The sequence below is a fragment of the Thalia democratica genome, chromosome 2, assembly GCF_965202585.1.
Source record: "Thalia democratica chromosome 2, ktThaDemo2.hap1.1, whole genome shotgun sequence".
Classification (NCBI taxonomy): domain Eukaryota; kingdom Metazoa; phylum Chordata; class Thaliacea; order Salpida; family Salpidae; genus Thalia; species Thalia democratica.
Genome location: NC_139166.1, coordinates 44,643,783 through 44,666,001, shown reverse-complemented (window position 1 = coordinate 44,666,001; position 22,219 = coordinate 44,643,783). Strand labels below are relative to the sequence as shown.

The following is a 22,219-nucleotide window of genomic DNA, read 5'->3' as shown; positions in this document are numbered from 1 at the left end:
ATCTATAACTTTAAAATTGTCATAAATACAATGATGAATTTCAATTTAAAAACTTAATAATCTATTTAAAGTTATCAAATAAAAATGATCTAAATTTAGGGCTTTTCCTATTTACTTTATGAATACATTGTTTTTTATTACATTAGTTTCAATATTTGAAAACCTTTATTATATACTTGTATTTGTAATATATGTACATTTATAATATGTTTTATATGTAACTCACGAGCATAAAGTTAATTTTATAGGCTAATTTATAATTTTTTCAAAAAACATAAAACTTTAATGTCAATTATTTTCCTTATCTTAAAAGCTATCTAAAAAATTTTTTTTATCTTAAAGAACGCACCTTTGTCTTTAATTTAAGAAAAAAAAAATTTGGTTTGGGGTTTGAATTATTTCATGGGGCCCCTCCAAAAATAAAGGTTTTTTTTTTGTTTTTTCTAATAAAATTGCTTTATAACCAAAAATTTTTTTTTTTTTGATTTTTTTTTTTTGATTTCCCTTAGTTTGCATGTTATTTAAACTCTTAAATAGTTATTTTATAAATAATGTTTATATCTTTTACGATTTGGCCCCAAAACAAAATGATGTATATTACACTATCATTTGCCTTGGCTATTTCCTAGATAAAAAATTGATAAAAGGAAAAAAACAATTAATAACAATGTGAATTACAACAAATGTAATTAAATTATTATAGTTTAATTAAATTTGTTGTAATTTACATTCTTATTAATTGTTTTTTTCCTTTTATCAATTTTTTATCTAGGAAATGGCCAAGGCAAATGATAGTGTAATATACATCATTTTGTTTTGGGGCCAAATCGTAAAAGATATAAACATTATTTATAAAATAACTATTTAAGAGTTTAAATAACATGCAAACTAAGGGAAATCAAAAAAAAAAATTAAAAAAAATATATATTTTTGGTTATAAAGCAATTTTAATAGAAAAAACAAAAAAAAAACCTTTATTTTTGGAGGGACCCCATGAAATAATTCAAACCCCAAACCAAATTTTTTTTTTCTTAAATTAAAGACAAAGGTGCGTTCTCTAAGATAAAAAAAAATTTTTTAGATAGCTTATAAGATAAGGAAAATAATTGACATTAAAGTTTTATGTTTTTTGAAAAAATTATAAATTTGTCTATAAAACTAACTTTATGCTCATGTAACACTTCCAAAATTTCAAATATATATTTGAAAAAAGGCAAACTTCAAAATTCAAACTGTTAAGATATTTGTCACTGCTTAGTAGCACAGCTTAGTGTAAAACTTGAAAATATTTTTTAAATTTAAGCTATTAATCAACAAAGACTTAAACTACTTTAGGATTGCTTTATCATAATTAAAATTTTGTGAGTCTAAAGTTTTAAATTTATATGATAAAAACGCAGTATTAATTATATCTTAAATATGGCAAGGGAACCTTTAAATAGTTTTATTTCAAATTTTTGATCTTGAATTCCGGTAATTTAAAAGATATCGTATTGTTTTTTAAATTTAGTTATATATATGCCAGTTTAAATTAAAGTAAAATTTAAGTATAAGAAATATTGTATAGGGCTGTTGTAGACTGGTTTCCTGTGCTTGTACTACTTCTGAAAATAAAAAAAAGTATAAATTTATCAACAACATTTAGCAGTTTTACATATGTTGGCAAATTTTCTTGCTATTTTTTAACTTATTTTTGAAATATCAATCTACAAATATAAAAATAGATAAAAAGTAGCACATTAGTGTCGGAAGCAAAGTAAGTTTGTTAATACAACAGTCTTACAATCACTGTCAAAATTACTTAAGCGTGACAGTTTAATTTAAAACAAATCTACGGTGTCTTGTTTAATTGAATTTATTTAACCCTATTATTTCAAGTTTTAAGTCTTAATCTCTAAACATTTATTATTTATTGTTTATTGTTGTTAATTTCACGACAAAAAACGCTCAAAAAGTTTGGCCCAAGGAACTGGTGCACGAAAAAACCTTTCGGTTATCGAGTCGTACACCAAAACAGTTTAACGTCATGTCCAGGACATATTGTTTAGAAATGTTAAAATTACGAGTGCAGTGGTAATCGTCTCGAATCTCGATAGTCGACTCGAAAGATATTTTCTACTGACAAACCATAATCTATTAAAAATAAACCAAACCGAAGATGATCCAAAATGTATTAATTAAAAGACTTTGATTCACAAAAAGACTTTAAGAGTTTAAGACATCAAGTCGCATACTAAAAAAGACGAAATTGAGTCACTAATACTGCATGTTAAGTTAGATAAACGTTTTGTGTTTAATAGACATTACAGTTTTAAAAATACCTTAAAAAAATCTTTAACTGAAAAAAATAATTTCTTTATGTAAAAAAACACAATCATGATTTAAAAATAATAAAACTAAATAAAAAAAAAACCATCTACTTTAATTTAAGTATAACTTGGTTTTCAAAGCATATATTATTATGAATAATAGTTTTAAGTATTTTACCGGTTATAATTTACTAAATTTATTAATGAAGTCAAAACTTTAAATTTTCTAACTACTATTTAAATAGTTTTAATCGTTAAATTATCACATGGACGAACGAGCTGGATGATTTAAAATTAAATTTTCATTTTTAAAACGTATAAACTAGATAAAAAGTCAGTTTAAAACTAATGTAATGATCTTTAACATAATTAAAACTAAATTATGTTTTAACACAGACCAACCCTGGGTTTATAAAAAATAATAGTTTTATTATTATTAGTTTTAGTTTTATTCTAAAGTTTGGTGTTGTTTACACACCATTACTATAGAAAATAATAAAGCATGCAATTAAGCATAAACAATGAAAAATCACTTAAATGTAAGATGATAAACTTATATTTTCATAAGAATCATATTATTTTTAGGATTTTAATTTTTATGTTATACACTTTATTATTTATAATTTATAATTAGAGTAATACATAAAAATATTTACTATAATATTAATAAAATTAATATAACTTACTATATAAATACATTTAGTCCTAGACATGACTTTAAACTGTATCTTGGTGTATGACTCGATAACCGAAATGTTTTTTTGTACACCAGGTCCTTGGACCAAATATTTGAGCACTTTTTTTTTTGTTCAATAAACAATAATACTATTATATATTCTAATTGCCCTTAAAAAAATTACTTCAATTAGATTAGATGTAAATAAAATTTTATTGCACCATATGAGCTGATCAGTAGCATAAATTATTTACAACTATTATATTTATAAGCAATTAAGACAGTCTTAGATGTAGAAATAACCAGATGTTTGAATAATAAAATAGGTATTTAAAATATGTGCTTATCTTAATATATGTATGGTTAGTTCTGTGTATATTTACACATATTTATTATATGTTTAGCTGGTTTTGGTTTGTTAATAAAAAACCAACATGTGTGGATTTAACAGTATGTATGAGTGAATATTTACTATTTTCAAATTTTTACATTTTTCTTTGCTTCTATTTTTAAGCAGCAATAAATTTAGATTCTTTTATTTTATTATTGAATTTTTAAATTGAATTATATAACATTTTGAAACTTTAATTATTGTTTAATACTTTTTAATTTTTTATTATTGTTATTACAGTAAAATTGGTGTTTAAGAAAGCCTTTTGTTGTTAAGTTAGTCTTTCAAGATTTTAATGTATTTATTATAGTAAAAGTTTAATGTGCTTTGTGAAAAACTGATTGTGGGTTCACTGTAGTGGAAGTGATCCCGGTTTTTTACTGTAAAAAAACATCAGTCTCAAACTCTACCCCTTGCAGTGATAATCGTTTTCTGGGGAAAAGTGAGTGTGTTACAACATGTGTAACTTTACCTGTCTCATTAATATTCAACTTTTAACTTTCCAAAAATAAAATAAACAAAAAAAAAAATTTTAAACAAATAAAAAGCCCTTGGTGACACGCCATTTGGAGAACACTCTTAAGGCTAAAATCTCAACTCTAAAAACCACAAAGTGTGGGAAAATCATAAAGCTCAAATCCCCAAGTGTTCACCAGAGCTACAACAAAAAAATCATACCAATAATCCAATCATGTGATCACTGCCACCATAGTGAACTCACAATTAGTTGTTGAAAAAATGCATTAAACTAGTATTATGATGAATACATTAGCATTAAGTAACTATCTTAAAACTTGTTAAATAATTATTTTACTGAAATGTAACTCAGAAAAAAATAAAATTAAAAATTATTAACAAAAAATGTAAATAAGAAATTTATATTGGCAGAGTTAATTTTAGTCTAATAAAAGTAAGAAGAAGAATAATAACTTGTAGTTATGCAATAGTAATTGTTATACACAGCTAACAAATAAAATACAATAAAATTGGAAAACAGCAGATAAACAATCACGCCCACCCATATAAACCTTTTTTATGTGAAGTTTTTAATATTATTTAGTGTGATCAGATAACTGTTTCAAATAAAATAAAATTAGTTTTAAAAAATCAAAAAAGCAATTTAAGAATACATATTTACAGCGCTGTAAATCTGATTATTGATAATGACTATTAAAAAGATTTAAATTTTTCTCTAATCTGGTATTATAAAAAATTCAAGTACTGTAAATCATAAAATAATCTCAGTAAAGCTTAGCTATAGAATAAAAGTATCAATATTCTATGAAAGTATAAAATAAATTGACTTTTTTTATAGAGTGATTCCAGTATGGTATTTTATAATTATGTTAATAAACAGTAAAAAAATAAATTAAATTCTAAATGGTAAAAATAAACAAAGCCTCATTATTTATTTTAAGGTAATAATAGTTTTTAACTAAATTTTTTTCAGCATAGTACTTTTAACTCATGTTTCTGGCATTTAATTGATAAAATTTGTACAATGAATCCAACAGTGATAACAATTTTTCTATCTATCGACCAATCTCAATGTGTTCAAATGCCAATTACACCTACTACAACTGCTTTAGATGTTATAGAATTCTGCAAGGAACCAGGTAACGTTTTACAATTACTGACTAGTTTTAATATTAAAGTTTTTCTAAAAAAGAGGATATTTAAGGGCATGGGGGGGGGGGGGGGGGGGGGGAATGAAAATGACAATGGAAAAACCAATGCCATAGGTTTGTATCTAAAACTGTTTACAAAAGTACTATATTTCACAATTTGAATGAAATCTTCATAATAAATTTAACTGACTTATGAAGATTCATAAGTCATGATTAATGAAGTTCATAGTTTGAGCTTTCATTTGAAATCAAATGTTATTTTTTTCTCAAATTGTAACATTTGAGATCAAATGTTTTTTTTCTCAAATTGTAACTTTAGCCTCTATGGCCTTATTGTAAAGTAATAGATTTAGCTTTTGGTAAATAACTTCATTGTCAATAAGTAGCAGGGTAGACACATGCTTAGACTATTCAGAATAACTTAGGCTAGTTTGATTTTTTTGAATAATTTTGGCTAATTTGAGGGTAACTCAGGTTAATTTGAACTTTTTTGCAAACTCAGACTGACTCAGGCTTGTTTAATTTTTTTTAAACTTTGATCTTATTTTCTAGAATTTAATCTGAGCTATCAGACACTTTTAACAGCATAGATGACCTTAAAGATTCCTTATAGAAGGGCCAAACTAAACAGCTAAAAAAAATTTAACTAAAAACAACCTATCTTCTCCCTTATTTTTGTAACCAATCTTCTTCAAAATTTTGCAGTAAGTCCATTATTGATATTTAAATCAATACAATGCAGGAATTTTATAGTTCTTGAAAATTTTAAATATTTATTTTAACAATCTTTTTTAATTTTTTTTTTTATTATGTTTTTTAAATCCCAATATTTAAAGTCTTTTAAACTATAAAAGAAATGTTTCCTGAAAATTTCTGGTCTCTAGCTTTAGAAATTAAGGAGAAGATAGTTTGAAGTGAATTTTTAAATTTCCAAGAAACAAGGAAAAATCTGCAGTCCATACGTTTGTATCCAAAATTTTTACAAAATTTATAATATCTCTAAAGTAAAACAAGTTAAAAAAAAATTCTATTAATAATGGCTTGTAGTTTATACTTTAAATATTTATTTTAAAGCCAATTTTTATTTTGTAAGAAAAATGTTGGACCCCTTATGGCCTTAAATGTGTTTTTTAGCTCTTTTTGTTTTTCTTTTGGTATTTTAAGTTATTTAAACTTGGTTAACAATAGTTCTTTTCTTTTTTTTTTGGTCATATTAGCTTTTAAATTTTTTCTTATATAAACTAGGGCTAGTTCTAGTGTATAAATTACATGGTTATTGGAATTTTGTTAAATGGCTAAAAGTGTCTAATAGGTAGCTTAACTCTTCAAAGTACTATCAATTGTTAAGCATCAACGTGGACCTTTTTATGGTTTTATTATTACTTATTTTAGTAACTTTTAATTAAACAACAGTATCATAAAGTTTGATTTACGTATATCAAAATTAGATAAAATAACTGTTTGTCAGGGTTTATTTTTAAACGATTCACATTAAACTTCAACTGTTGTTAATAGCTGCAAACCCTACAAAACTAAGAGACTTTGATAAAAGTTTGCTGTGATTTTTGAACATTTTCAGAAATTTTTAATAAATGTAAGTGTAATTTCTCAAATTATTACTTTTTTTTCTTGATTTTCTATGACACATTTATAAACAAAAAATAGGTGAAAATTCCAGTGATGTCAAGTTGTTAGAAAGGTGGAGAGGAAACGATCGTTTAGTTGACAAGTCTGAAAAACCATTCACACTGCTGCAACAGTGGGGAGGAAGAGCATCTGAAATTTCATTTATGTTATACAGGCAAGTTATATCAATATATTCAACCTTTTTCTAAATTAGTTAAATCTGTTCTTAAAAATCTAGATATTCATTTTATGTAAACAAAGTGGTGTTTTTCATTAAAGTAACTTCAGTTTTATAAAAAAAAATACATAGTTTTAATGTTACTAGGTTATTTGTGTAATATTTATACAAAATTGAAACACAGTAACTAAAAAAATGTAGGCTTGTATTTTACTATTATCACTATATAAATTTTAGGTTGAAAATTATTTTAATATTTTATTTTTAAATTTTGTTATATATATTTTAATTTAGAAATAGTAAAGTTTCTACGTAGTTGTATTTAATAAAGTTTCTGAGGATTTTTTAAGTTACTTTCTGACTAATATACTAATCAATAAAATCCATCTAAAATAAAAGGTATCCTTAAAAGATTTCCTGCTTATTTTATATTTGCAAGTTTTTACACTACAATATTTATACAATATTTTCACAAAAAAGGATTGAAAATTGTTATTTCAACACTGCTGATTATAAATATTTGTAGAATTTTTAGTACTTCAATTAATAATTTATTTTCTGAAATAAACTCAATTTCCAAAGCAAAATATCTTTAATTATTAATTTAAAAGTAATTTTACGACTTCTAAGTTATAAATACTGGTGAGAATTAAAACTGACTGCTAATATATAATACACAACAATATTTTTTTTTTTTTTGCAAAATAATTGTTGTTGTATGCTAATAGTTAAACTTATAATAGAGGTAATGCTTTGCAAAAGATTAGTTCTGATAATGATGATCAAGTAAAGGAATTCACTGGTGTTCAAGGTTTAAACTTAGATGGTCTAAACAGCTTGAAGGCACTACAAGAATTTGCTAAAAAACAACAAAAAGAGATTGAACAACAAGAATTGACTATGGCACAAAAGGAAAGAAAGTTGAAGTTAGTTTGTAAATTTGGATTTATTTTATAACTATATTTATAGTTTTAGTGTATATTATTAGATAGTAAACCTAAAACTACAAAATAAAGCATAAAAAACAAAACTACAAAGTTGCAAGTTTTTATATTATGGATTAGGTTGTCAAAAGTAAATTTTTACTTAAAGTATTTTTGAGATACTTTACATACAATATAAAATGTTTATTAAAAGTGATATTTTTTGTTATTAACTTTTTTTTTGTTAAGATTGTGTGTTTTGAACAAATTAAAACAAGGTTCAACAAATTGGTAATATTTACACTTTTTTAAGTTAAAGTATGTTTTTCTCACACTTTATTTTAATACGTATACAAAATAATCAAATAATTAAAACTAAAATTTTTAAGGTAGACACAAATTTTAAGTTGTTCATGTTACTAGTCTCCCTTAACACATTCTAAGATTGCATGTTTTTCTTAAGTTAAAATGTTTGTTTTAGATGTATTAATATTACATAAATATTTCTATGATAAAATTAGTTTTTTACTCTTTAGTAGTTATATTTAGGTTTAGTAGTTATATTTTAACAAATAGTATGTTTAAATTTTATTTTTAAAATAGTATTTACTAGTGTTTGTTTTATTAAAGTATATTTTTCACAAATAAGTTCTTTGTTTTTTATGAAGACTTATTTACTTCATTTGTTACGTATAAACTTTTTTACAACTACATACTAATAGTACAAACAATTGTAATTATTTATTTTAAGACATTTAAAAATAACAACAAAAAAAAAATTTGTCCACAATATATTCACTTTTAAGTATTGAAAAGTGTTTGCTAAACACCTTTCATAATATATGTACATTTGAAACTAGTTACAATTCTATACAACCTTATATTAATTTAAATAAAGCGTAATAAAAACATACTAAATCGTTTAAGAAAAACTATTTTTTCTTTTTTTTTAGTTTTAATTTTATTTTTTCAATAACATTTTTCTTATTATTTTTAGTTATGGTCTATTGCAAAATATTTAAAATACTTATGAGTGTTTATATAATTAAGTATATTATGAATATCTAATTAAATTTTCTAAAATATTTTTTTTTGTAGAATTATATTTCTTAAAAAGGTAAAGTAACACGATCAAACATCTTTTGAATCTAAAAAGTATATTTTATTTTTATCAAATCGTTTTAATTGTAAGATAAACTCTAAATTTTTTTTAAATTATATTTGTATTCTAATAAATAGTATCTCAAATAACTGTATGTAACACGTTGGAATTATAAATTTCAGAAATGTGAAGGATCAACTTCAGCAACATCAAATCCAGTTGAATGAAGGAGAAAAGCTGCGAAGGTTGAAGGAAAAAGCGCAAGCTCAAGAAGCAAAGTTGGCTAAAATTAGAATGATGTGCGGCCAAGTTGAAAGCAACAGGTATTTTTGTGGTTTTATTGTTTTTTGCAGTACGTATGTTACTGCAATATCTATATGTGAATTATTTAATTTGACTATAAACTAAACCTTGATATGGTTAAGAACAGTTTTTAAAATATACAATTAGAAATGCTTACATGTTTATTGTGAACAAACTAATGCTTGATGTATTTAAAGGCAAACAAAACATGGTGCAAATGCAGAATTAGAAGCAGTTAGGGAGTTGTTTTATAGAAAGCAAAAGGAATGTCAACTAAGCATACAACAAGTAATTTTTCAGTGAATTTATAAGTTTTTTTATTAAATGTTATTTTGGTTTTGATATAGTTTATCTTAAAATTTGTAAATTTGTTAAATCAAAATAATTTAAAACTTTTATTTTTAATTAAATAATTTATATCGTGACCGTAATATTGAGTCGAGTTAAAAGTTAATGTTGAATTCACCCTTTTTATTAATCATTGTAATTTGGTATTACCGGTGTAATTTTTATACATATTGTATTTTTTGCTTGTTAAGAATATTGTTTCGATTTTCAGGTAGACCAATTGACCCGCCAGTTGGATGACTTGCGTAAATTGAACATGACAAACAATCAAAGCAATTTAAGCAATAAAAGCAACATTTATGACTTCAGTATGAACGGTATTACAGGTATAGTTCTTTTAAAATTTATTTTCATAAAATTTGCTACTTGAAAAATAAAATGTCGTGGTGTTATTGAGTTCCATGAAAAAGCTATTTTTAAAACAGCGTTTGATTGTTGTTTACTGGAAATTTTTCAATAAACATAAAATGTTTAATTGAAATAAGTAGTTTTCTGCAAAAATGTTTAATTAAAAAACAGTTTTTAAAACTTATGCCAAATAATTTACTTTTAACTTCTAATATATTGTTTTAAATATTCTGGTAAATGGGTAATTTAGTTTTTACTTACAAAAAAACAATATTTTTGAATTTCTTGCTTCAACAAATATGTGCTGGTATTTGTGTATGATTAATTCAATTTTTTTTTTGTTGTTACTAGTTAAATTAATTATCGTTTTTTATTTATAATATTTTGTTATATTAAAAAAGAAAACTTAATTTTTTAAGTTTTATAATTTTAAACACACGTATAAGTACTGTGTTGTTTGAAAACTGTAAAATAATATTTAAGTTTTTTTTATTGCTTATTACTGATACAATTTTGTGGTTAAACTTACTTGAAGTTACATGTTACTAAACCTGCTAGTTAAATGACACATGTGATTTTAATCAAATGATGGTTTAAAATTCTATCTGTTATATTGGTTTATAAAGTTTTTATAAATTTTAATTTGTAGATGTTGAGATAGAAGGCCAACAAAGGGAGATGGAAAACTTGAAGCGAATAAATGATGCTCAGTTGAAAATTTTACAGGACAACAAAACTATGTTAAAGCGAAAAAACGAAGCAGCTGTAGAACTTGACAGAAAAATTGAGGTTGAAATTACTTCATAATACTAGCTATAATTCTATTAATGACTTCTCATGAAAAACATAACAAATTATAAAAGTAATTATAAGTGAGTATTTTTGCGTTATATCTGTTATTTTAAACTTAAACAGTTTTATTGTTTAGAATATGTATGTTGTCAAAAGTATATTTAACAGGCAGTCCATAGTATATTTTTGCGGTGTTATAGAACAGTAGACTTAAAAATTTATATAATTATGTAATTATGATAGTTTAATGTAAAATTATGTTATATAGAGGTTATGAACATCTGAGTTTTATTTTCTATCTTTACTTTATAATTGTTGCATTTTTCTTATGTTTTTTATAGGAGCACAAATTTTAACTTTTTTTATCAACTTTTATTTAGGTACTCACCAGAAAATTACGGCAAAAAAAGCAAAACAATCAGTCAACAAATTTTATAGAAAAATCACGCGACAACAGCTCATTAGCAAATAAAAACAAAGACATTAGCAATGTTGCTGCTGTTGAACCACAACTACAAAAAGTTTTTGTTTTTGAGTATGATAAAATTTTGAAACTAGTACAATAAATTCACAAAGACTTTAAACTACTTTATTAAAATGTAGTATTTTTTTTATAGTTTAAGAATGCATTTAAAAGTTTTAGAAAAAAATATATAGATACAGTTTTATTATAACAATTAACTTTTTTGACTATGTTGAAAGAGTTTCAGTAAAAATTTTACTGCAGCCTTTAGATGATCACATGACAACGGCGAAAGTTCACCCCATTGTGAAGACCAGCTTGTTCCAATACAACCAGCCCGCACAAACCAGGCAACTTGACAATGGCAACATACAATACCAGCCCCCTCCCTATACTGGTTTGATTTTATAGCATAATATTTAAGTTATTAGCGAATAATTTTCTGCTACAGATTGAATGCTTGGTACAAGAATTTAAATTTAATATAAATTTTATGTATATGCTTGTTTTTATTGTTATTTAAAATAAATTAAGTGAAAGAAAGTATTTTGTTTTAGAATGCAAAAAATATTCATTATCTTTTTTCACTTTTATGAGAAAGTAGAGAACGTTAACAAAAAAAAACTATGAGGTAGTTAAAAAAGTAATAGAATAAGTATAATATAAACATAAACAGTTTTTTAATATATAAACGTGTTTATTGTATTTAAAGTAAAGAAAATTTGATTTAAATTATTTAATTTAGAATGCAAGGAGAATGCATTGTTGTTTTTTCATAAATGAGAAAGTACAGAACGAAAACAATACTTTAAAAATAGAAAACTGTTTATAAATAAGATACTAAATTCTCTATATTTCACGGAATTTTATTACAGCTTCAAGTTTTAATGATCTGCGAAGAAAATTTCAAAATGCACCACGTGCGTTGAAAAAAAGAACATCATACACTGAGCCTGAAAACAGCAACACGGGTAAAACAAGTTGTTTTATATCTTGATGTACAATATTTTGTATTGTAGTTGTTTTGCTGGTTAAACTTAATATTTTTGAGCAGTTTTTACTTGTTAACATAATAAACATAAGTTAAAATACTTTTAAGTTTAATGCTAACTTATTTTTTTTTTGTCAACTCAAAAATATATTTTAAGATACACATAACTCAAAAAATAAACTATACTTCCTGCTTAACTCTTCAGTTGTTAACTAAGCAATAAAAATAAAGTTTCAAATCCAGCTTATATAGTCAAAAGGTGATCAATGTAAAAGTATAATAATGAGCAAAGGGTAATTAACAATACAAAAGTAGTTTTAATTACAATGAAATCAAAAATAGATAAAACATACGTAACAGTTTATAAAACTATTTATGAAAACAAAGAAACAGTATAATCAAAATCTTCATGCTTACACAACTTAGGTTTTTTTAATAAAATACATAAAGCCTCAAGTTTGATTAAAACAAAAATGCCATAGCAATTTTTAATAACTTAAAATCTTTCAAATTATTATTACTTGCACAATCACGGCTATTTTTGAAGCAATTACTACTCTTTTGGATTAATTTTCTTTACTACTCATTTTACTAAATTCCTCAATACTTTTTCGAATATGTTCTTTAATCCTTATACCAAATTGCCTTGAAGTCATACTGACATAAATATCTTCACAGAAGCAGTAAAACTGATAAACTACCATACTTTAAATGCTAACTTAAAATTTTTAATCAAATATAAATTAGTCAAATCTATATAAACTCATAAAAAAAATCAAAATAAATACAAAAAGAAAATTAGATTTTAAGTATGTACTTGATGTTTTTATGTATTCTACTTATTTTTTTATTTTTAATTAACACGAACTTATTTAAGAAATACATCTTGCTTTTTAAATTTTATAGGTTAAACATATTTTATTTTTGCTTGGAAAGGTCGCAATCTCTTGCCCCCGAAACCGGTCGCGAATAAAATATACAATTTGCATAAATCTATTTAGGTTAAACTTAATAAAAAAATCTTCTGTAATTTTTTTATAATCTTGTAGATGTAAGATTTAGAGATTGTATTGGATTTCAAAGTATTGTTTTACAAAAACTGTAGTGTATAAGTTCTTTATGTTAGTTTTTATACTACTATTGTAGAAAAAAAAGTTTTTTTTAAGTAATCTAAGAGTAGCTAGTGTACAGTTTTTGATTTCTAAAAAATATGTAAATTTTTTTAAATGTAATTATTATTTTAGACTTCTACTTATATCACTTTTTTCTTTATAAATTTCATAAAATATACTGGTTGATAACACAGTAAGTATAAAAATTCTTTAATAAATCAAATTTTTTAATGATGACTAATTACAATTTTTTAAAATTTACCTCTGTACCCTTAGAAACAGAATTTGAAACAGGCCCGGTCATTCCATACGACAGGCTGTTTAAAAAGCTCGACACGCGATTTCACAAGCCAAACGACAAAGTTCCGCCTCCCTCGTACAGACCTCCTCAGCAGCCAGCTGAAGCCGCCCCGCAAAAATCTGAAAGAGTAGTTTCTCCCAACGCCAGTGCTGCTCCTCCACAGCGAGGTGAAGATTCCATCGTTTCAAAACTTCGCGATGTCAAGCTGAGCGAAGGCGAAAAACCTCAGAAGCCCGTTGTTAAAGTTGCTGAGCAACCGCAAGTGAAAGATGATGCAAGCAGTGAAAGCTCAGTAGGGGACGGCAAAGTTAAAGAAAAACATATAAAGAAAGTGAAGGGAATTTTGAGGTTTGTCTATGTAGTTTACATAAGAAGATGATTTATCACTATAGTTTTAATTTAACCATACATAGGTTTATATAGAGTTAAATAAATCACAGACTTTAAATGTGTTGGTTATTATAAGATGTATACAAATTTGATTTTTTTTCTAATAGTTAAAATACAGCAAATTTGGAAAGTTTTTTTCTCTTATTTTATTTTTCAAACTGTATAATAGTAGGAATAAATTGTATTTTAATTCCAATTTACTTTTACTTTAAACTCAAGCCTTTTAAAAAGGTTCCATAGGGAACTTATAAAACGTATGCATTTATCTGTAATGTTATGACATTTGTTCAATCATTATTGTAATTGAAATAGTCCAACATTTATATGTGTATGCAGAGAACCGAAATCTAGAGGGTCTGGTCGAAGCATTAGGTTTGACCCTTTAGCCTTGCTGTTGGATGCATCTTTAGAAGGAGACTATGAAATGGTTAGATGTTTCAAACGTTTAGATGCTTCGCTTATAACGCTCATTAATTTTGAAGTTTCTAAAAAAACTACAACTATACTTTAATGTCATACTTTTTAGTTTTACATGAAAAGTTTAAATGTTAAAATGCTTAGTTTTAAACTTTTTTAGTGATAAAACATTGTAACTTGTGCAGGTCCAAGACGTGATAAGCAAGGTGTCAAATGTAAGCGGGGCGAACGACGAAGGCATCACGGCGCTTCATAACGCCGTTTGCGCCGGACATTACGACCTCGTCAGATTGCTTGTTCATATGGGGTTGGCCTTGCTTAATATAATAATAAATAACATAGAGTTGCCTTAACAAACGTGAGCTTTTTCTTAATGTAAACAAATACAGTGCTGATGTGAACGCGATGGATACTGACGCGTGGACGCCTCTCCACTGCGCTGCGAGCTGCAACAATTACCAAATGGTGAAGTTTCTCGTGGAAAATGGTGCTTGCGTGTTCGCGACGACCCTGTCGGACGATGAGACCGCTCCCATGAAGTGCGAGAAGTGTGATGACGGGTATCAGCAGTGCTACGACTATCTCATGGATATTCAGGTAACCTTTGATTGTTTACAATTTGTTTCAAAAAGCATATGCTGCTCATTTTTTAAATTGATGAATTCGAATAGTTTTAATTAAAAAATCCGAAGATATATAATTCCTAGTTAAACTACAACATTTGGAGTATTAATCTGTCGCATTTTTTAAGAACAAATAATGAACGGTAAAGAGGTACATAATAAAATTAAAAATACTTTTCTTTGAATGATTATAAAAAGTATTATAAAATTCAGTATTTTTATCTGAATAATGTAGGTTTTTGAAATTTATTGTGATATCAAAGTAAATACTTACATGACTTTTTAGCGGTATAACTTGATAATCACAATTAAACCTTACTAGCTTAACTTTGTTGACAGTATTTTGAACTATAATTATTAAGAATGCAGAGTTTATCTTAATAAATATCTTGTACGAATATGATTTTTTTTGTATTTATATTTTTTGTTATTTTTTATGCGTAAGTGATATAGTTTTGAAATACTTTTTTCAATAATATTACTTCTCTTACTAACTATATCGCTTTAAAATTAACAAAATATTGTATATAAAAATCAAATTATTAAAACCATTTTTAACCACTTAGTATTTTATATAATTCCATATCTATTCAAGTTCTGGTTATTAAATATTTTTTTTTTCAATTTCTTCACGTTGTAGAATTTTTAAGAAAGCTTAAAACGATTAAAGTTTTAGAGTCTTATTATGATTATTTATTTTTATCAATTCTTATTTCCCGCAAACTTGATGTTTTAGTAAAAGTGATTGAGTTAAAGTAGCAAATTAAATCTTTACATTGACTAGTTTCAGTACTTTGAACAACTATAACAATTCGTTAACTTAATTTCAGGAGAAACTGGGATACATCCGGCAAGCTGAGGTGTTCGCGTTGTTCGAGTATGAAGCTCAGAACGATGACGAACTCAGTTTCGATGAAGGGGAATCCCTTACCGTGATCAGAAAAGGCGATGACAGGTCAGTTTTGTTTGCTAAGTTGTTTAAAAAAGTTTTCACTCAACTCTTATTGTGAATATTTATCCACAGTGAGCAACAGTGGTGGTGGGCCGAATCTCAAACGTCCAAGCAGCAGGGCTACATTCCTCAAAACTTACTCGGGCTGTGGCCCAGGGTCAAAATAAACAACCATCAACAATAACTTGACCAAATTTTTTCTTTTCTTTTGTAACTAAAGTTTCAAATTGTTTGACTTTTCAAGCAGTTTCGTCCGTTTTTATTTATTATAAGTATTGATATAAGTTTTATTTTTATAATCTGTCAAAGTTTATAAACATGTTTCTTCGCTGCATAACTGAAGGGCATTTGTTATAATATATTATTTGCATTACGAAACATTTGCTTATATCATTTTATATAAGTTTGGTTCTTATTTTTCAAGGTTTAATTCTACAAAAATAACAAAAGTGTAAGCTGGAATTATATTTTTGTGCTCTAAATGAAAAATTTATTCTTATTGAAAAATTTTAAACTTTTGGTTTCTTTCAATTTAATATTACACTTTTTGTATTTTGCGCTTAATTTTATTTGAGCATTTAATTAGGTTTTATACTCTTGTTATTTTATGGCTTAATTTTATGTGAAAATTACACATCTCTATATTACTTTTACTTTCACATGAATTACTTAATTTTTACAACGTTTAATTAAATTACATCGTGAATAAATGGTACTGAACTAAACATTTTAGTTATAGTTTTAGCTCACTGACTTAATCTTTTACAAACGATTTAAAAAATTAGGAGGAAAATTAACTACTTTTGTAGTAAAAGCTATCAAGAAATTAAATAAAATATACTTAAAAGCTGAAAATTTGTATTAGTTTCAAATAAAGAATAATTAGAAACTAAATAAACTTTAAATAAAATTTTTAATACAACATTTTTAAAGTTTTCATAAATGTTACTTAAATAAGTGTAGTTTTAAAACAGTATTTTTTATTTTAACTATTCTCAGTTAATGATTTTAGTAAATTTATTTTTAAAGTAAAAACTTTATGGATAGCTGTATTTTTAGAGGATGCACCAAAACTGAAGTTTTTAATATTAAAATTCTTAAACTGTCTATTATGGATAATCATGTTTATAAAGCATTATAAATTTAAATATTTACCATCATAACCTTATAAGTTTGACTTAAATGTTTTTTTTTAAATTTTACTGAAACAAGTTTTAAAAAATTATCTTATTTTTAAACAAAATACTATTAAATTGCTATTAATTATACTTACATGAGAATTTAAATAAAATGCTATTTAATTTTTGAGATGTGGCCCCTTAAAGTTTTTATAAGAATTTTAATTGTCATGTTACCAACTTAAAAATATTCAAAACATCTCATTTATTCGAGAATTTACGGAAAAGATACATACTTGTTTATTACTTTATTTATGTTTTAACAGTATTATAATTAGGAAACTTTGATTAATCATCAATTATAAACACAACTTACTAAAGTTGATTGAAGCAAACTTGACATCTATCTTACTATAAACAAGTATGAATCTGTTAATATACATGACAAAGGTAAGTGGTAAGTATCATTGTGTTTCAATAGATTTTATCTAGAAAAGTATGGAAGTATACTAATACGTTTGCTTGGTTTATATATATTCATAATGAAAATAAAAGCTAAGCATACAGTTTTATACCTTAATTTTAAATTTAATATGCTGCAGACTTTTAACGAAAATAACAACTTAGTTTTAAAGTACACAGAAATTTTTCTTTAATTTCTAAAACATGTTATCAATTTAAGTTTCAGAATAAAATACAAAGCTAGTAAGTAAACTAGAGATGTCGCTTGAGAATGATTTTAATTTTATTGCTACATATAGGGATGAATAAATGCTAAAAAGAAAGTTGTGTATGAAAAATAACTTCAATGTTTTACATAAGTAAACTTTTTATAACCCATTACACAATAATCTAGATCTTTTTTACAAAAATATATTATATTAAATTGACAATTTTTTTTTTACAAATTTCAAGTACTGCAAACTATTTTCCACAATATACGTTTGTTCGTTTAATAAAACCAAAAATATTAGTTTACAGCTTCAGAAAAGATAATAAACAAGAAGAAAAATAAAATTTCTAGGTAAACAAGTAAATTTTTACTAAAGAATTTTTATTTTTAATAATACTGATTTTTTACTTAACTTTTTCTCTACTATAATATTCAGTAGCTACTAAATCTAGAAAACAGTAAGTACACTTATACAAAAATAAATGTAACTGTTAAATAATCACAGCAAATAATAATCCAGAGTAAATTTGAAATTGCTCAACTAGAGTCTAGACTCATGCCATTAGTACCCTTGTCTTTCTAAGTAATTAAGATCTTTTGATACAAATTAATTTGAAGTATATTCCTAAAGCGTATAATAATAACTCTTCTACCTATGCAGCCTACTTATTATTATAAATTTGTTTGATCTAGAACCTTTTAAGATGGCTTGGTCTTTAATTCAATGGAAATTAAAACACATAACATACTAAATTGTCCTAACATATAATTAATATGTTAAAAACCCTTAAGTTTAAAATTAGTGTAGCTGAAAAAGTAAATTAGAATATAAATTTATACTTTTGATTCGTTTTTAAATTTAAAACTAACTATTTTTTTATATCTTTGTTACTTACTAATTCATGTTTTAATAGATATTTTTTTGACACTATAAAATTTTGATAAGTAATATTTTTTAGTCATAAACCAACGAGCGTAGACTATTGATTTAAAAGGACTTAGTATTTAATTTTTAAGTACGAATTTTTCTGTTGTTATTTCTAAAAGTACAACTAAGAATTTATGTTTTGAAAATAGTTTTAAAGTTTAAATCATTATGTGAATTACCTTTAGTTTGTTCATAAAAGCATATTTGCCATTTACTACTAGTTCTATTTTAAGTTTAAAAGTTAGTAAGAGCAATATAACAACTTTAAATTTTCTAAGTTGTAATACTTAAATAAGCATAAAAAACACTCTAAACTAAGAGCAATTTGATAGGAAAATATATAAGGAATATAGAAATATAAGGAAAATTAAATTTAGAATTTGTTATTTTCAAAATTTTTATAAATCAAAAGATAGATTCAAACATTTAATAAAATTCATAAAACAATTTAAAACATCGGGCGAAGTTTACCAAAGCTAAATAAAGGACTGTCATGTGCCGTGAGACAAGCTTAAGTAATAATTATTTTATTATACCACTTTGATCATCAGACTAGAATCTCAGTCTACCGAAAGATTGTGTTTTGATGATCGAACCGGTATAATCTAAACTTTATTTTAATTTCGGCAAATATTAAACTTAGGAGAACTTTATCAAAATCAGTTTAATATTTAAAAAATAGTATTAATTTTAACACATTTAATAAAACAAATATATATGCTACTTTGAAGGTTTTTATGAGCGTGATGAGTTTTTTTTAAAGAGTTGTACATAAACCTCTTTATGTAACTACATTTTTTTATTAATCGATAAATAATTAGAAGCTATTAGATTCTAAATACTTAAAAAAAAAAATTCTACAAAATTAAGTGTAAACACCTATTAAAGCAGCATATACTTCGACATAGTTAAGTAAAACTATGATTACATTGTTTACCTAAGGTACTCTAAAGCTCTTATTATCATTTTAAATAGTAAGAGTTTAAATTCTAATACATGGTTACAAATATAAAATGTGACTAGTAAAAACCTTTTCCATTGTATACTCTACTCACTACAGTTCGTTATAGTTTTAATTTTATACCTTACGTTAGTAAATAAACCGTTTGGTATTCTAATATAACTAGCGGTTGAAAAACTAATAATTTTGCTAGAAAGTAAATATATTAAACAAGTTCTTAAATATCAGTTTGTCAGGGGTTTTAAATTGAGTATGTAATAAAAGTTTTATCAATACTTTTTGTTTATACAGTTTTTCAAACGCTGAAATCAAACCTTTACTTTTAATTGAAAATCTGTAAAAACTAAGATTGTAAGATTAAAATAAGCAAATTCTGCGTATAAAAAATCAATAAATTTTGTTAAAACAATAAAACTGTACAAAAAACAAACTCAAGTTAATACTTTAAACAAATTAACACACCTAAAAGTATACAAAGTACAAAACTAAATAATTATTTTACATTTGTTTTTTTTCATTAATTACTTAAAAAAAGACAGTTTTTAAAATAAATCGCGTTTTATGAATACTATGTAGTATGTACTTAAAACTTATAATTTTTTACCTAAAATTTAATAAGAAATATACATTAACACTTTTTATATTTTATGAGTAAAAGCTTTTAAAATATTCTCGTCTAAGATTTTATAGCATACCCTTGTTTTTTTTTTCTACTTAAAAATTGTTAAAGTTATTTTTACCAAAACATCAGCGCTTAAATTCTAAGAATAGCTTCAGTACAAGATGGACGGCACACAGATTTAGTTGGAATAGATCAAAACCAAATTTTTACCCAAAAGATATAACAGATGAAAATGTTTTAAATAGACACTACTATATTAAACACAAGAACGATCTACAGAGAGTTGGTTTTGATGGCGCGTATGAAGTTGCTTTTTTGGAAGAACCAGATTTTAAAAATCTTGACTATAAAGAAAATTTTTGGATAAATAAACCAAATCAAATATTAATTTAGCTAAAACACAATACAAGGATTCATAGGGGTAAGATATTTAAAGTACATTTTGTTAGATGCATCTTTTTTGTATCTTCTTGTATGTTATTGTGTTATTTAATAGATCTTAACATATACTTATATACTAATATACATATGTAATTTTATAAAACAAAGCTCTTTTTAATATTATAAGCATAAAGTAAATGTTTTTTTTTATTAAAAAAAATTTTTTAAAGTGTTTTGTTTGATGTTGATAAATAGATGTCATTTTATCAATTAAAAACATTTTTTTATGTTTATTTCTAAATGTTATGTTTATATTTTAATTTTTGTTTTTACAGCCGTATTTTTGCACTGAAAATGTTCTAAATAAAGAACGAAAGCTTTGCAATTAGTGTGTTTTGGTTTATGTTTCATTTAACAACTATTTTAAGGCTATTTTATAGCTTTTTTGTATTGCTTAAACTGTTTTGTTCTGATATCAACGCTCTATATTTTTCAGAGTTTTTGTGCCTAAAGAGCTGTTATTCTGCTTAACGTCGTTACGTAAACAAAATTAAACAAAAACAGTTGTATCTCCTTGCATGTTAATAGTTCGAGGATTAATAACTCTGTCTCATCTGCTTTTATCAAAAGTACTTGTACAAAAAATATTGAATTTGTAGTACTATGTTTTAAACTTTTGTTATGTTTTATGATATTTGTAAACTTTTAACATTTATATTTTTAAAATAATGTTATGTTTTGCTATAAATTTTAGCAAGTACTGCTGTGACTTACTATTATATTTAAAAGATATGTATGTTGTTTTAAAAAAAGTATGGTGATTTAAACGCCTTAAGGTAAAAATGTTAACATAAGTTTCACAAAGTTCAGTACAGTTTACGAAAGTATGTTTTGCAAATTTTTGAATCAGTTAAAAGTTAATTTTTTTTTATCATAAGAACTTTAGTTGTTAATTGGCTCAGTTTTTAAACGATTTCTTTATAAGTTATCTACACAAAAATTAATAGTTTTGCTAGTTTTATGAAAAGTGTAACTTTAAGTTAAGTCAAATTTAATTTATACATTAAAAAAAAATTATAAGTTATATACCCAAAAAATAATAGTTTTGCTAGTTTTATTAAAGGTGTAATTTAAAGTGAAGTAATATTTCATTAATAACAAGGGAGTTATTTAATTTTGAGAAATGAAAAGTTTGATATTTTATGTTACTGTATGAATGAGTGTTAAAATTCTCAATGAATACAATACTTCAAAAAAAAGATTCAAAAAATATTAATTTTAGTTTTAAGAATTTTTTAAAAAGTCATTACCAAGTCAAAATTTAAACTGTTTTTTTTGAATTTAATAATTTTTTACTTATGTTATAATTGTATAACTTTTATTAAATATTTCAATAAATCAACAAAATTATTACTAAGATATTAAAACCAAAGTTTTTCGTTTTAACTTAAGTACTAACGAGTAAAAATTGTTTTGAAACTATAGAAGAAACTTTTTTATTGACTTCAAAATGAAAAAAGGTTTTAAGAGTTAATGAGTAAGTTGTTAAAAATCATTTATTCATTTTTTAAAGTCTTTTTAAGCATTAAAAAAAGTATAGTATCACTTGTTTATTATAGCTTTTAAGTTTCGATACCTGATTAATTTGATAAATCTTGAGACA

General features: G+C 24.5%; 1 protein-coding gene across 1 annotated transcript; it reads left to right on the top strand.

Moving 5' to 3' along the window:
- The first annotated feature begins 4,830 nt into the window (after positions 1-4,830).
- Positions 4,831-16,592, top strand: LOC145849756 (apoptosis-stimulating of p53 protein 1-like). The gene is made up of 16 exons (XM_082954803.1): positions 4,831-4,992; positions 6,670-6,805; positions 7,552-7,734; positions 9,016-9,156; positions 9,334-9,424; positions 9,696-9,810; positions 10,482-10,621; positions 11,005-11,145; positions 11,352-11,484; positions 11,963-12,058; positions 13,485-13,839; positions 14,218-14,308; positions 14,484-14,605; positions 14,688-14,895; positions 15,752-15,876; positions 15,946-16,592. Exons 1-16 carry the CDS (start codon positions 4,878-4,880, stop codon positions 16,055-16,057), a joined length of 2,304 nt encoding a protein of 767 aa, XP_082810929.1. The 5' UTR covers positions 4,831-4,877; the 3' UTR covers positions 16,058-16,592.
- The last annotated feature ends 5,627 nt before the right edge of the window (positions 16,593-22,219 follow it).